At 43.8% G+C, this 14,176-nt stretch overlaps 1 protein-coding gene across 2 annotated transcripts in view; it reads left to right on the top strand.

Annotated features, from left to right (window-relative positions):
* The window catches only part of ppp1r9alb (protein phosphatase 1 regulatory subunit 9A-like B), a 59,498-nt gene that overhangs the window by 36,704 nt on the left and 8,618 nt on the right, over positions 1 to 14,176 (top strand). The window contains exons 14-17 of one of the 2 annotated variants that reach the window (XM_060898957.1): positions 1,130 to 1,187; positions 1,282 to 1,353; positions 1,486 to 1,699; positions 13,438 to 13,542. In XM_060898957.1, the coding sequence (XP_060754940.1) occupies positions 1,130 to 1,187; positions 1,282 to 1,353; positions 1,486 to 1,699; positions 13,438 to 13,542 (449 nt within the window). The remainder of the gene's footprint in view (positions 1 to 1,129; positions 1,188 to 1,281; positions 1,354 to 1,485; positions 1,700 to 13,437; positions 13,543 to 14,176) is intronic. The other variant, XM_060898958.1, reaches the window with a different exon arrangement.

Below are 14,176 nucleotides of genomic sequence, written 5' to 3'. Positions count from 1 at the left end.
ATCACAGACTTCCAATTTTATTAGATTTTTTTTTTAAATGGAACAATTGATGAATTTAAGGCCATGTGGTCCTAAATTCTGCGCTATTTTTTCCTGCTTCACCATGACCCAATACAAGATACAGTACGACGTCATGCATCATGTGGTGGGCTTTCCCTGTTTGTGCAAGGCATTATGGGATACAAATTTGAAACAGGAGAGAAAAATGGAGGATGTGAGCGTGCGAATGAAACGTGAAAGACTGACTACAGTAACGGAAAGTGAAAAGAAAAGACGTTATGTTATATACAAAGGAAAGGAAACGCAGGACCAAGCTAATAAATATCGGCGCTCAGCGAGCACCTCGGTGTGATCAGCTGTTCGTTTAGCGACAGAACGATGTAACGGTCAGTGCACGCTCAAAGGTAAACCTGTAGATGGCAGTAATGCAACACTGTGGATGCCAGCTGCTGTAAAACCCAAAAGAAAAAGGTGGTAAACCTGCGCATGCGCATACGGACTTCCTCGTGTCTGCTCGACTGCACGAAGCGAACGATTTCATGCACATTATCTCATCTCATTATCTCTAGCCGCTTTATCCTGTTCTACAGGGTCGCAGGCAAGCTGGAGCCTATCCCAGCTGACTACGGGCGAAAGGCGGGGTACACCCTGGACAAGTCGCCAGGTCATCACAGGGCCGACACATAGACACAGGCAACCATTCACACTCACATTCACACCTACGGTCAATTTAGAGTCACCAGTTAACCTAACCTGCATGTCTTTGGACTGTGGGGGAAACCGGAGCACCCGGAGGAAACCCACGCGGACACGGGGAGAACATGCAAACTCCGCACAGAAAGGCCCTCGCCGGCCACGGGGCTCGAACCCAGACCTTCTTGCTGTGAGGCGACAGCGCTAACCACTACACCACCGTGCCGCCCTCATGCACATTATTTGCTTGGGAATCCACTCAAATTAAATAACTTCCCAGCCACAGAATGGCCTGATATGTTGAGATATTATAGAAATAAACATGCATCACGATGACAAAATTTCAGAAGGAACTAAATTTCACAGATTTTATGAAATCGAAAGGCCATCTAGCTTTAAGTGAACACTGCATAATAAATAAATATTTATCTTGTAGATGAGGAGAGTGATAGCTCAACCACAAGATCATCTAAGAGAAGATTTCCGGATTTTGGGTAACACCCAAGCTCTCTTAAACACCATCTATATTTAAATATATATTACAAGTTTATTATTGTGTTGATTTGCTTTCAAATAATTTTTCATTAGCGGTCTGCGCAAATCCGGTGGCAAAGGCCGCAAGCAAGAAAAGGAGGCACAGCGAGGTTCTGTAGGGAGCAGGTAGTTTCTTCTCCTGAGTTTTAATTCTGTTTTGTGTTCTCTTTCAATAATGTATGGAATCTGGTGCTTCTCTTTGTAGGTGCCTCTTTAGTGCTACTTGACTTTGTACTGTTCCCTCATGTCGAAATGCAGGAGCTCCAGAGAGCTGGTGGACGAATCTAGTGGAAACGCTTCTCCCTCCGACTCTGTGTCCTCCATCCCATCCTGCATGCCTTTCTCCTGGTTCGGAGACAGGGAGAGATCGAGAGAACGGGAGCGAGAGAAAGAGCAGTCACTGTCCAGCTGCAGTCTCCCCCATAGTCCGACAGAGGGACATGCAGAGGACGGAACGGAACGAAGGAATAAGGTGAGAAGTTGTTGATGGAGCAGGATGGATCGCTGCTTTGATTTGGTTTTGCATGTGTGAAGTGCACAAAACTGCTTGCAGCAAATAGGCATATAAAGGGCTGTCAAGTGTATGTGAGCATCAGGGTTTCCCACACTTGAAAGGGAAGGACTCGGACACAGGATTCCACTCGTCTTGTATTTTATTGGTTTTCAGTGGAGCTGACGTTATAGTAGAATTGTGGTAGTAGTGGGTTTTTCCAGAAGAAAAGGTAGAATCAGAAGTAGAAGTAAGTAGAAGCTGAAGCTTGAAGGTGAAAAACCTCTAAACATACAAACATAAAAATCACAGGAAGCCATATATGAGCAACTTGACCAGCTGAAAGATGCCGTTGAACCTGCCAATGACAAGACCAAGTTCCTGAAGCAAGCCAGAACAAAAGCAACCAACAGTCCGGCAGTGTCATCCAACAGTGACGCAACAGGCTGCATCATCTGTGGTGACCCAAAGCACAGAAGAAAACTGTACTTCTGCAGAAAGTTTAGAACCAACCTAAAGCCCTCGGAAAAGAGGGATGCAGCACAACAACTCGGTGCCTGCAAAAGATGCCTCGAAGTCCACACTGGTGAAAGCTGCAAGAAAACCACTTACCTGTGCGGGAATCCAGAATGCAAAGATCAACACCACTTCCTCCTCTGTCCAGTTGCCAGACCCTGGTCCCAAAGAACACCCAAGTTCAGTCCAGTGAGGGCTGAGGGCATGAAGGTGTTGATTCGTTTTCTATAACAGCAGCTCTGACAGTAGAGCAATTAATGCGCTTGTTGAAATGTAATCATTTCTATCGTAACAAATAATTAAATTATAAGTTAACACAATGCACCACATTTTTTTTTCCCTTATACAGTATGTGGGAACATTTATCCATATCCTACACAACCAAAACGGACAAGAAACAAGTGAATATACATGCACAGTGTTTTGCACTTTGCAAATGGTTTAAATGCCTTTATTGAATACAGCTTAGAACAGTCACTACATGCCCCAGTACACAATCCTCCTCGGCCTTCTTTTCCCACAAGTTATCTCATCTCATTATCTGTAGCCAGTTTATCCTTCTACAGGGTTGCAGGCAAGCTGGAGCCTATCCCAGCTGACTACGGGCGAAAGGCGGGGTACACCCTGGACAAGTTGCCAGGTCATCACAGGGCTGACACATAGACACAGACAACCATTCACACTCACATTCACACCTACGGTCAATTTAGAGTCACCAGTTAACCTAACCTGCATGTCTTTGGACTGTGGGGGAAACCGGAGCACCCGGAGGAAACCCACGCGGACACAGGGAGAACATGCAAACTCCGCACAGAAAGGCCCTCGCCGGCCCCGGGGCTCGAACCCAGGACCTTCTTGCTGTGAGGCGACAGCGCTAACCACTACACCACCATGCCGCCCTCCCACAAGTTATGACACGGAAAAATCCCCAAAGCTGTAATTCATGAACGGTCCGCTCCACATACAATCTGTCAGTCTCCGTTTGATCAGAAAACAATAAAGGTTTCCCGAATCAACATTTCAGCAACTTCAAATCAGTACTAGAGGTACTGTGCCAAGGGCGAAGTGGCATCCCGTTTCCACACCTGAGGCCTTGGGACAAAAGTCAAGGTCGCAGAACTGAGAGAAATGAAGCCACTTGTCTGGAATCTGATGCCAAAGGGAAAAGGATATAATACTTCCATGGTTAATATTATTCACAAAGTTCCTATCTTTCACCAATTTCTTGATGCAGGCCAGTGAAAAAGATGCAGATCATTGATCTGACCTGTCAAGGTCACTCCAGGGCAAAACCAATGTTCCCAAATGAAAGCCCATACCGTATATGACTTCCTCATCTCATCTCATTATCTGTAGCCGCTTTATCCTGTTCTACAGGGTCGCAGGCAAGCTGGAGCCTATCCCAGCTGACTACGGGCGAAAGGCGGGGTACACCCTGGACAAGTCGCCAGGTCATCACAGGGCTGACACATAGACACAGACAACCATTCACACTCACATTCACACCTACGGTCAATTTAGAGTCACCAGTTAACCTAACCTGCATGTCTTTGGACTGTGGGGGAAACCGGAGCACCCGGAGGAAACCCACGCGGACACGGGGAGAACATGCAAACTCCACACAGAAAGGCCCTCGCCGGCCACGGGGCTCGAACCCGGACCTTCTTGCTGTGAGGCGACAGCACTAACCACTACACCACCGTGCCGCCTATATGACTTCCTATTCATGGTTAATTGTAACTATAGCCATATCTTGCTCCGTTTTTGAGATGTAGGCCACTGAAAATATGTGACTGAATATTGACAAAGGTCAAAACTATAAATATTCATTAAAACATGTTTTTCTATGGCAAAGGAGCAAGGCTCGCTCAAAGACCATGAAAAATGGACAAAACTGACTTTTTGCTATAGAGTCACCTAATTGACAAGTTCAAGGTCACCAACTCGGTGAAAACAGGTCAAATCGCTTAACCGATGTGAACTATTTTGAAACCCCCCCCCTCAAATAGGTTCTCCATACCCCATTTCGTGAAAATTAATGAAAAAAAGAGGGAGGAATAGTGATTTAACGCATAAATGACCTTTGACCTAATTTTGACAAAGGGTCAAGGTCAGAGGTCAAATGCGTGCAAAAAAGTATTAAGGTATAAGGGCCATGGAAGATGGCATGAAAGAATTTTGTCTACAGTAGCTTGTCCTGGTAAGTGTACCGGGTGGTCCCCATCCATAGCTATTCCTAAAAAAAATTATGAGGTCATAAAATGACGTCATGCATGACATGGAGATCACAGATGCCCCTTTTCTACCAAAGCAGTTCCAGGGCTGGTTCGGGGCCAGTGCTTAGTTTGGAACCGGGTTTTCTGTTTCCACTGACAAAGAACTGGTTCTGGGGCCAGAAAAACCGGTTCCAGGCTAGCACCAACTCTTTGCTGGGCCAGAGAAAAGAACCGCTTACGTCAGCGGGGGGGGGCGGAGTTGTTAAGACCAACAACAATAACGACTGCGAAAGATCGCCATTTTTAAGCGACGAGAAGCAGCAGCTGTACAAACGCGAAGTCATCCATTATTATTATTGCTGCTGTTGTTGCTGCTGCTGCTTCTTCCGTGTTGTTTTTGCTTCGATATTTGCGCCAAGGTTTATGCAAACGTAGCGACGTAACTGACGTATACAGTGACGTAATGACGTGGCTTCCCTTAGCACCGCGAGCTATGGAAAAGCAAACTGGTTCTCAGCTGGCTCGCAAGTTGAACGAGTTGTGAACCAGCACCGGCCCCGAACCAGCCCTGGAACTGATTTGGTGGAAAAGGGGTATTATAGTCACTACCTATATGCACACCAAGTTTCATCCAGATATCTTTTTGAAAACTGAGCGAGAAATGACCCTTGTCTAACTACTGCTACGATGTGTATACGAAACCTAAGCAATTTCAATATAATAGTGTCCCCTGCTGCCGATTTACTGAACGGAGTCGAAAAGTTTGCCTACTCTGCCGGCGCCACCATGATTGAAAATCACATGATTGCAATCCTGTGTGCTGATTGGCCAAAGCTTGAAACGGTGTTCGTAAACCTTACACACTGTGCTGTTTTACCTATAGACTTTGTGTACTGTACTACTTGTTTAACTGCGAGTTGGCCTAGTGGTTAGCGTGTTCGCCTCTCGATTGGGAGATTGGGAGTTCTACTCACGATCGGATCATACCAAAGACCATCATAAAAATGGTACCTACTGCTGTCTGGCAAGGCACACTGCAATACAGATGCGAGCGGGGAGTCAAACTCTTGCGGTTACCAGAGGACTAGCCCCTCACTGTAACCCTAGGCGAGAGGCCGAGGGCTACAGAAACGGAGATCGGTGCCACCATGTGGCGCGGGAAGGACTTTCGACTATTTGTTTAATTTTCAACCCTTCCATACCATGACACGGTGTGTGGTGAGCCTTTAGTCCCATTTTTGTCACTCATTTAGACAGTTCACATTCAAAACATTGGTGCGTAGTTTCTTGCAGACGAATTCCATGCCAATCAGCATTCAACAATGCATCATGTGATTTCCAAAATGGCAGCGCTGGCAGAGTAGACCGGAAGTTTTCTTCTTAGTTGGGGGGGAAAAAAATCGAATGTTTGGATCACTATTATTGGCTTGAATTGAATAACATATTGGGCTGAGTAATCTTTATTGATTCATGATCAGAATAAGGTTGGTAGCTCCACTGGCTGTGGAGCTAGCAGTTTACGAAATACATGACTTCTAATACGGGAACCCTAAGCTTTGGGATTTTTCCGTGTCATAACTTGTAGGAAAAGAAGACCGAGGAGGATTGTGTACTGAGGCTTATAGCGACTGGGCTTGAACGTGAGATTGAATGCAGAACAACCATAAAAATGATCACCTGAGGCCCAAAAGTGTGTTTCTGCAGGAAAAAAAAAAAGATGCTCCCAATAGTCCATCGGTGTGAACACAAACATGCAAAATGACAATGTTTCCACTAATTTGCAGGACTTCTATGACTACATCTCGGACATTGCGCTGTCTTCTGCAAATCCACTCATACTTGCTTGGTTTAAGATTCTTCATCAACTAGCTCACTGCATTAACACAGTCAAATAGCTTATGATACGATGTCTTTTTAGTATGTACAGTATTTCCAGTGAGACAGTCTCTTTGTTGAATGGCTACGTTGTCCTTTTTGCTAAATCCGTTTCTTAAACTCTTCTTTGAAACAGAGCACCTTGTCCTGGCACTCTCGCCTCTCACAATCCTTAGATTTGGTACAGTATGAAATCATTTTCAGCACATCGTTAATCTCCTCCTTGCTTGTAGCAAACTAACACGTCTCACTTGTTCCTCACTCATTTGTTATAGACGATATTGGTGTGTTAGGTGGAGTAGTCATAGTGGACAACTTGGTTATATTTAGTCACTAATAGACATTGGTTCATGTAGTCGTGTGACTGACGGAGGTCTCCACAAATGTTGTGCATGTGTTGCAGTGTTACCTTTTTGGAGTAGTGCCACTCTATCACACTTGGGACTAATTTTAACAGTTGAATTGAGTAGATACCTGCTAACCTGCTAACATACTAACAATGTGTTTACAGATCCACTGAGGTGACCTAATGGTTATTTTTTAATAAGGTGTGGCCACATGTTCATGTTTTGACACCGCGGGTTATTTCTCAAGTCGACAAAGTTATACAAGATTATACAGTGGTGCTTGAAAGTTTGTGAACCTTTTAGAATTGTCTATATTTCTGCATAAATATGACCTAGAACATCATCAGATATTCACACAAGTCCTAAAAGTAGATAAAGAGAACCCAGTTAAACAAATGAGACAAAAATATTATACTTGGTCATTTATTTATTGAGGAAAATGATCCAATATTGCATATCTGTGAGTGGCAAAAGTATGTGAACCTTTTGCTTTCAGTATCTGGTGTGACCCCCTTGTGCAGCAATAACTGCAACTAAACGTTTCCGGTAACTGTTGATCAGTCCTGCACACCGGCTTGGAGGAATTTTAGCCCATTCCTCCGTACAGAACAGCTTCAACTCTGGGATGTTGGTGGGTTTCCTCACATGAACTGCTCGCTTCAGGTCCTTCCACAACATTTTGATTGGATTAAGGTCAGGACTTTGACTTGGCCATTCCAAAACACTAACTTTTTATTCTTCTTTAACCATTCTTTGATAGAACGATTTGTGTGCTTAGGGTCGTTGTCTTGCTGCATGACCCGCCTTCTCTTGAGATTCAGTTCATGGACAGATGTCCTGACATTTTCCTTTAGAATTCGCTGGTATAATTCAGAATTCCATGTTCCATCAATGATGGCAAGCCGTCCTGGCCCAGATGCAGCAAAACAGGCCCAAACCATGATACTACCACCACCATGTTTCACAGATGGGATAAGGTTCTTCTGCTGGAATGCAGCGTTTTCCTTTCTCCAAACATAACGCTTCTCATTTAAACCAAAAAGTTCTACTTTGATCTCATCTGTCCGCAAAACATTTTTCCAATAGCCTTCTGGCTTGTCCACATGATCTTTAGCAAACTGCAGACAAACAGCAATGTTCTTTTTGGAGAGCAGTGGCTTTCTCCTTGCAACCCTTCCATGCACACCATTGTTGTTCAGTGTTCTTAACTGATGGTGGACTCATTAACATTAGCCAATGTGGGGGCGTCGTGGCTCAGGTGGTTAAGGCGCCATACCATGAATGCGGGCGACCCGGGTTCGATTCCGGCCTGAGGTCATTTCCCGATCCCTTCCCGTCTCTCTCTCCCGCTCATTTCCTGTCTCTACACTGTCCTATCCAATAAAGGTGCAAAAAGCCCAAAAAAAATATCTTTAAAAAAAAAAAAAAAAAACATTAGCCAATGTGAGCGAGGCCTTCAGTTGCTTAGAAGTTACCCTGTGGTCCTTTGTGACCTCGCCGACTATTACATGCCTTGCTCTTGGAGTGATCTTTGTTGATCGGCCACTCCTGGGGAAGGTAACAATGGTCTTGAATTTCCTCCATTTGTACACAATCTGTCTGACTGTGGATTGGTGGATTCCAAACTCTTTAGAAATGGTTTTGTAACCTTTTCCGGCCTGATGAGCTGGAAAAGGTTTTTCTGAGGTCCTCACAGAAATCTCCTTTGTTCGTGCCATGATACACTTCCACAAACGTGTTGTGAAGATCAGACTTTGATAGATCCCTGTTCTTTAAATAAAACAGAGTGCCCACTCACACCTGATTGTCATCCCACTGATTTGAAAACACCTGACTCTAATTTCACCTTCAAATTATCTGCTAATCCTAGAGGTTCGCATACTTTTGCCACTCACAGATATGTAATATTGGATCATTTTCCTCAATAAATAAATGGCCAAGTATAATATTTTTGTCTCATTTGTTTAACTGGGTTCTCTTTATCTACTTTTAGGACTTGTGTGAAAATCTGATGATGTTTTAGGTCATATTTATGCAGAAATATAGAAAATTCTAAAGGGTTCACAAACTTTCAAGCACCACTATACCGTATGAGACACCAAAAGCCACAGTTGTGGTTGTTAATTGTGTAACTGGAGCTCAAGACTTGATATTTTTGTTGGAGCGACACTTAATGGGTTAGGTTCCTATGAACTACACTCGTCTGATTCAATACAACACTTTATTAAGTATTGTATATTAAAATTAAATACTGTGTGGCCAAGAAATCGATCTTAAGAAATGTAACTTGTGACCTTATTATACGAAGTTGTGGCCACAGCTTAATCAGGGTCACCTAAGTAGTTCTGTATGCTTGTTGTTGGTACACTTTGTGTACTAATTATAACCAAAGTGTAGCTTTAAAATTTTATTATTTTTTTTAAAGTGTCTGTAATCTTCTTGTCAACTCAAACCAGTCTGGCCATTCTCTCTTGACTTCCCATGCCTTTCACTAGATGTTTTTTGTTTTTCACACCATTCTGTGTCCCCTCTCTCTGGAGATCAGTTACTTAAAAGGAAATACGCAAACCAGCCTGTCTGGCACCACCAACCATGATACAGTCAAAGTCACGGAAATCAAACTTTTTCCTCATTCTGACGTTTCGAGCTACAGTGGGGCAAAAAAGTATTTAGTCAGTCACCAATTGTGCAAGTTCTCCCACTTAAAAAGATGAGAGAGGCCTGTAATTTTCATTATAGGTACACTTCAACTATGAGAGACAGAATGAGAAAAAAAATCCAGAAAATCACATTGTCTGATTTTTAAAGAATTTATTTGCAAATTATGGTGGAAAATAAGTATTTGGTCAATAACAAAAGTTCATCTCGATACTTTGTTATATACCCTTTGTTGGCAATGACAGAGGTCAAACATTTTCTGTAAGTCTTCACAAGGTTTTCACACACTGTTGCTGGTATTTTGGCCCATTCCTCCATGCAGATCTCCTCTAGAGCAGTGATGTTTTGGGGCTGTCGCTGGGCAACACGGACTTTCAACTCCCTCCAAAGATTTTCTATGGGGTTGAGATCTGGAGACTGGCTAGGCCACTCCAGGACCTTGAAATGCTTCTTACGAAGCAACTCCTTCATTGCCCGGGCGGTGTGTTTGGGATCATTGTCATGCTGAAAGACCCAGCCACGTTTCATCTTCAATGCCCTTGCTGATGGAAGGAGGTTTTCACTCAAAATCTCATGATACATGGCCCCATTCATTCTTTCCTTTACACGGATCAGTCGTCCTGGTCCCTTTGCAGAAAAACAGCCCCAAAGCATGATGTTTCCACCCCCATGCTTCACAGTAGGTATGGTGTTCTTTGGATGCAACTCAGCATTCTTTCTCCTCCAAACACGACAAGTTGAGTTTTTACCAAAAAGTTCTATTTTGGTTTCATCTGACCATATGACATTCTCCCAATCCTCTTCTGTATCATCCAAATGCTCTCTAGCAAACTTCAGACGGGCCTGGACATGTACTGGCTTAAGCAGGGGAACACGTCTGGCACTGCAGGATTTGAGTCCCTGGCGGCGTAGTGTGTTACTGATGGTAGCCTTTGTTACTTTGGTCCCAGCTCTCTGCAGGTCATTCACTAGGTCCCCCCGTGTGGTTCTGGGATTTTTGCTCACCGTTCTTGTGATCATTTTGACCCCACGGGGTGAGATCTTGCGTGGAGCCCCAGATCGAGGGAGATTATCAGTGGTCTTGTATGTCTTCCATTTTCTAATAATTGCTCCCACAGTTGATTTCTTCACACCAAGCTGCTTACCTATTGCAGAGTCAGTCTTCCCAGCCTGGTGCAGGTCTACAATTTTGTTTCTGGTGTCCTTTGACAGCTCTTTGGTCTTGGCCATAGTGGAGTTTGGAGTGTGACTGTTTGAGGTTGTGGACAGGTGTCTTTTATACTGATAATGAGTTCAAACAGGTGCCATTAATAAAGGTAATGAGTGGAGGACAGAGGAGCCTCTTAAAGAAGTTGTTACAGGTCTGTGAGAGCCAGAAATCTTGCTTGTTTGTAGGTGACCAAATACTTATTTTACTGAGGAATTTACCAATTAATTCATTAAAAATCCTACAATGTGATTTCCTGGATTCTTTCCCCCCATTCTGTCTCTCATAGTTGAAGTGTACCTATGATGAAAATTACAGGCCTCTCTCATCTTTTTAAGTGGGAGAACTTGCACAATTGGTGGCTGACTAAATACTTTTTTGCCCCACTGTATATCTGCATATCCGTATGCATGGTGCTCCTGCCACATGATTGGCTGTTTGGATAAGTGTATTAGGTGAAGAGGTGTTCCTATTAAAGTGGCCAGTAAGTGTATATGTTTTATTATTTTTAGTCCAGTGTGATGTGCTTATTTTCAGCGCACAATTGTGCATTTAAGTGAAATCGGATAATAATTATGATAGCAAATCCTAATGCAAGGTTACGGTCACTATACTGTAAACAAGAATTCTTATTACATTAATGTGACACTCATTTTTGATTGGCTGATTTTCTTTTATTGGCATATATATTTAAATCATTTGAGTGGTATATCAGATATATTCCATTCAGCAAGTACGATATTGATTGAGTCGAAGATGAGTAGCTGAATGGAATACAGTGGTGCTTGAAAGTTTGTGAACTCTTTAGAATTTTCTATATTTCTGCATAAATATGACCGAAAACATCAGATTTTCACACAAGTCCTAAAAGTAGATAAAGAGAACCCAGTTAAACAAATGAGACAAAAATATTATAATTTATTTATTATACCCGGAGGAGGGCGGCACGGTGGTGTAGTGGTTAGCGCTGTCGCCTCACAGCAAGAAGGTCCGGGTTCGAGCCCCGTGGCCGGCGAGGGCCTTTCTGTGCGGAGTTTGCATGTTCTCCCCGTGTCCGCGTGGGTTTCCTCCGGGTGCTCCGGTTTCCCCCACAGTCCAAAGACATGCAGGTTAGGTTAACTGGTGACTCTAAATTGAGCGTAGGTGTGAATGTGAGTGTGAATGGTTGTCTGTGTCTATGTGTCAGCCCTGTGATGACCTGGTGACTTGTCCAGGGTGTACCCCGCCTTTCGCCCGTAGTCAGCTGGGATAGGCTCCAGCTTGCCTGCGACCCTGTAGAACAGGATAAAGCGGCTAGAGATGATGAGATGAGATACCCGGAGGAAACCCACGCGGACACGGGGAGAACATGCAAACTCCGCACAGAAAGGCCCTCACCGGCCATGGGGCTCGAACCCGGACCTTCTTGCTGTGAGGCGACAGCGCTAACCACTACACCACCGTGCCGGTCCGGTGTTCAACATGTCTTTCAAAATTCTCTCAAAATCTTCCGTATTTAGCGAAGCAAACCATGTTGGTTTACAAATGGTTGCTCGCAAGCATGGAAGTTTTACGTCTCCGACGTGTCTCTTTTCTGGTTTTTCGATGTCTGTTGGTATTTTTTTTTCTTTCCCCTCTTGTAAATATGTCTGAAGAATATCTAATGAAGCTTTGGTAGCCTTTCAATGTGTCTTTCTCTTTCCCGGCGAACACAGAAATGCTTATGCGCAGCAGAAAACTCTCATTGAATATTTGCATCAGCTCCGACGTGTGACGTGTCTTGACAACCATGTGATATCGTAAACCGTATTCAGCGCTCATTCTCCATTGGGTAGTGATGTAATGCACGTACAGCAGGATAAGCGATATGCTAACAATATTGCATGCTATCAAACCAAATGAATGAAACCCGCTAGAAGGGAATAGAACACGTTTTTATTCCATCAAAAAAAGTGTCATGTATGTATAATAATATCTTATACTGGCTTATATTATCATGGTATGTAACCCATGATATTGGATAACGGCGTAGATTTGGAAAAAAAATCACTATTGATGGCATGTGTAACTACTAAGTTAGTTAAATATCAGTAAGTTTGCCGTTTTGGTTATGCAGAATGCATCTCATCTCATTATCTCTAGCCGCTTTATCCTGTTCTACAGGGTCGCAGGCAAGCTGGAGCCTATCCCAGCTGACTACGGGCGAAAGGCGGGGTACACCCTGGACAAGTCGCCAGGTCATCACAGGGCTGACACATAGACACAGACAACCATTCACACTCACATTCACACCTACGGTCAATTTAGAGTCACCAGTTAGCCTAACCTGCATGTCTTTGGACTGTGGGGGAAACCGGAGCACCCGGAGGAAACCCACGCGGACACGGGGAGAACATGCAAACTCCACACAGAAAGGCCCTCGCTGGCCCCGGGGCTCGAACCCGGACCTTCTTGCTGTGAGGCGACAGCGCTAACCACTACACCACCGTGCCGCCCCTGCAGAATGCATATAAAGTTTAAATGTTTTAAAACATCAGTAAGTAGCTGTGGGGTAAGGGAACTTTTTGTGGTGGGAAAAATCTCTTCACGACAATTTTTGTTTGCACCACTCATTGATGTTGGGTATTGGGTCTTTTATTTTATTTATTTTTATTTTTTTTGGAGAGTTTTGTCTTACACCATACTTATTTGACCTCCCCCCCCCCCCCCCCCCCCCAACAAGAGGGAATGTAGAGGGTGTGGTGGCGTCATTCGTAAAGAACTAAAAATCCAGCACATTAGGATTCAGTTATTCCTAAATTTGGGGTAAAAGTGAAATATCTTTTATTTGTTAATCCCAAATTGAATAGATATTTATTCTATTCTTGTTTGTACATTTGTGTCTGTCTGTCTGTCTGTCTCTCTGTCCGTCCGTCCTGGCAGAGCTTCAATTTGAACGCCAGCAGTCCTCGCTCTGCCCTGGTGTCTTTACTGAGTGAACCTCGTACTCGAGGACACTCCCAGAAGCTCATCATCTCCTCATGCGAGGTGAGCAACCCCCAGCGGTCACATGGTTGCTCCAGCATTGTCAGTTATGTCCAGTACAATCTGTCACTGTTTCTGTCCCTGATCACAGGCTCTCGATCTGCTCCTCAACGCTAGCCGATATGCTTTTATTATATCCACCTTCGCTGGATATGAGCAATCACACTCTGTTTGATTGGCTACTCTACTACTAGGATATCAGCTCGTATACCATGAGTAGAGAAAAACAAAATGGTAGAACGTGTTGCTGAACCAACCGAGGATGAAATAAAAACTCTACTCAAAAACAAAACCCCAAAAAATACAAAAAAAAGCAACAAAATATGGAATGAAAGTGTTTGATGGTAAGAACGTATCTTATTTTTCAAGAATTATTATTATTATAACATTTTTCACAAATTGCTCCTGTCATTTCACCCGTTTCTTGACATTCTTCATCTTTAAAGGCTGAGAGAAATGCGTTTTTTTGCGCTAAAACAGAATAGCAGTTAAAATTGGCGAGATTTATTGAGTCTCTGGACAGAGGCAACTGTTCTCTAAACCGCACGGTAGCGGATATATTTGCAGACAAAAGCTGAGTAAATTTAGCCCTTTTAGAACCGCCCACCAGGCAACCGGAAGTAGCAGACGGGAGCCG

Source organism: Neoarius graeffei, chromosome 18, assembly GCF_027579695.1.
Source record: "Neoarius graeffei isolate fNeoGra1 chromosome 18, fNeoGra1.pri, whole genome shotgun sequence".
Classification (NCBI taxonomy): domain Eukaryota; kingdom Metazoa; phylum Chordata; class Actinopteri; order Siluriformes; family Ariidae; genus Neoarius; species Neoarius graeffei.
The sequence above is the reverse complement of the archived record's forward strand: the minus strand, read 5'-3'. Positions and strand labels throughout refer to the sequence as shown.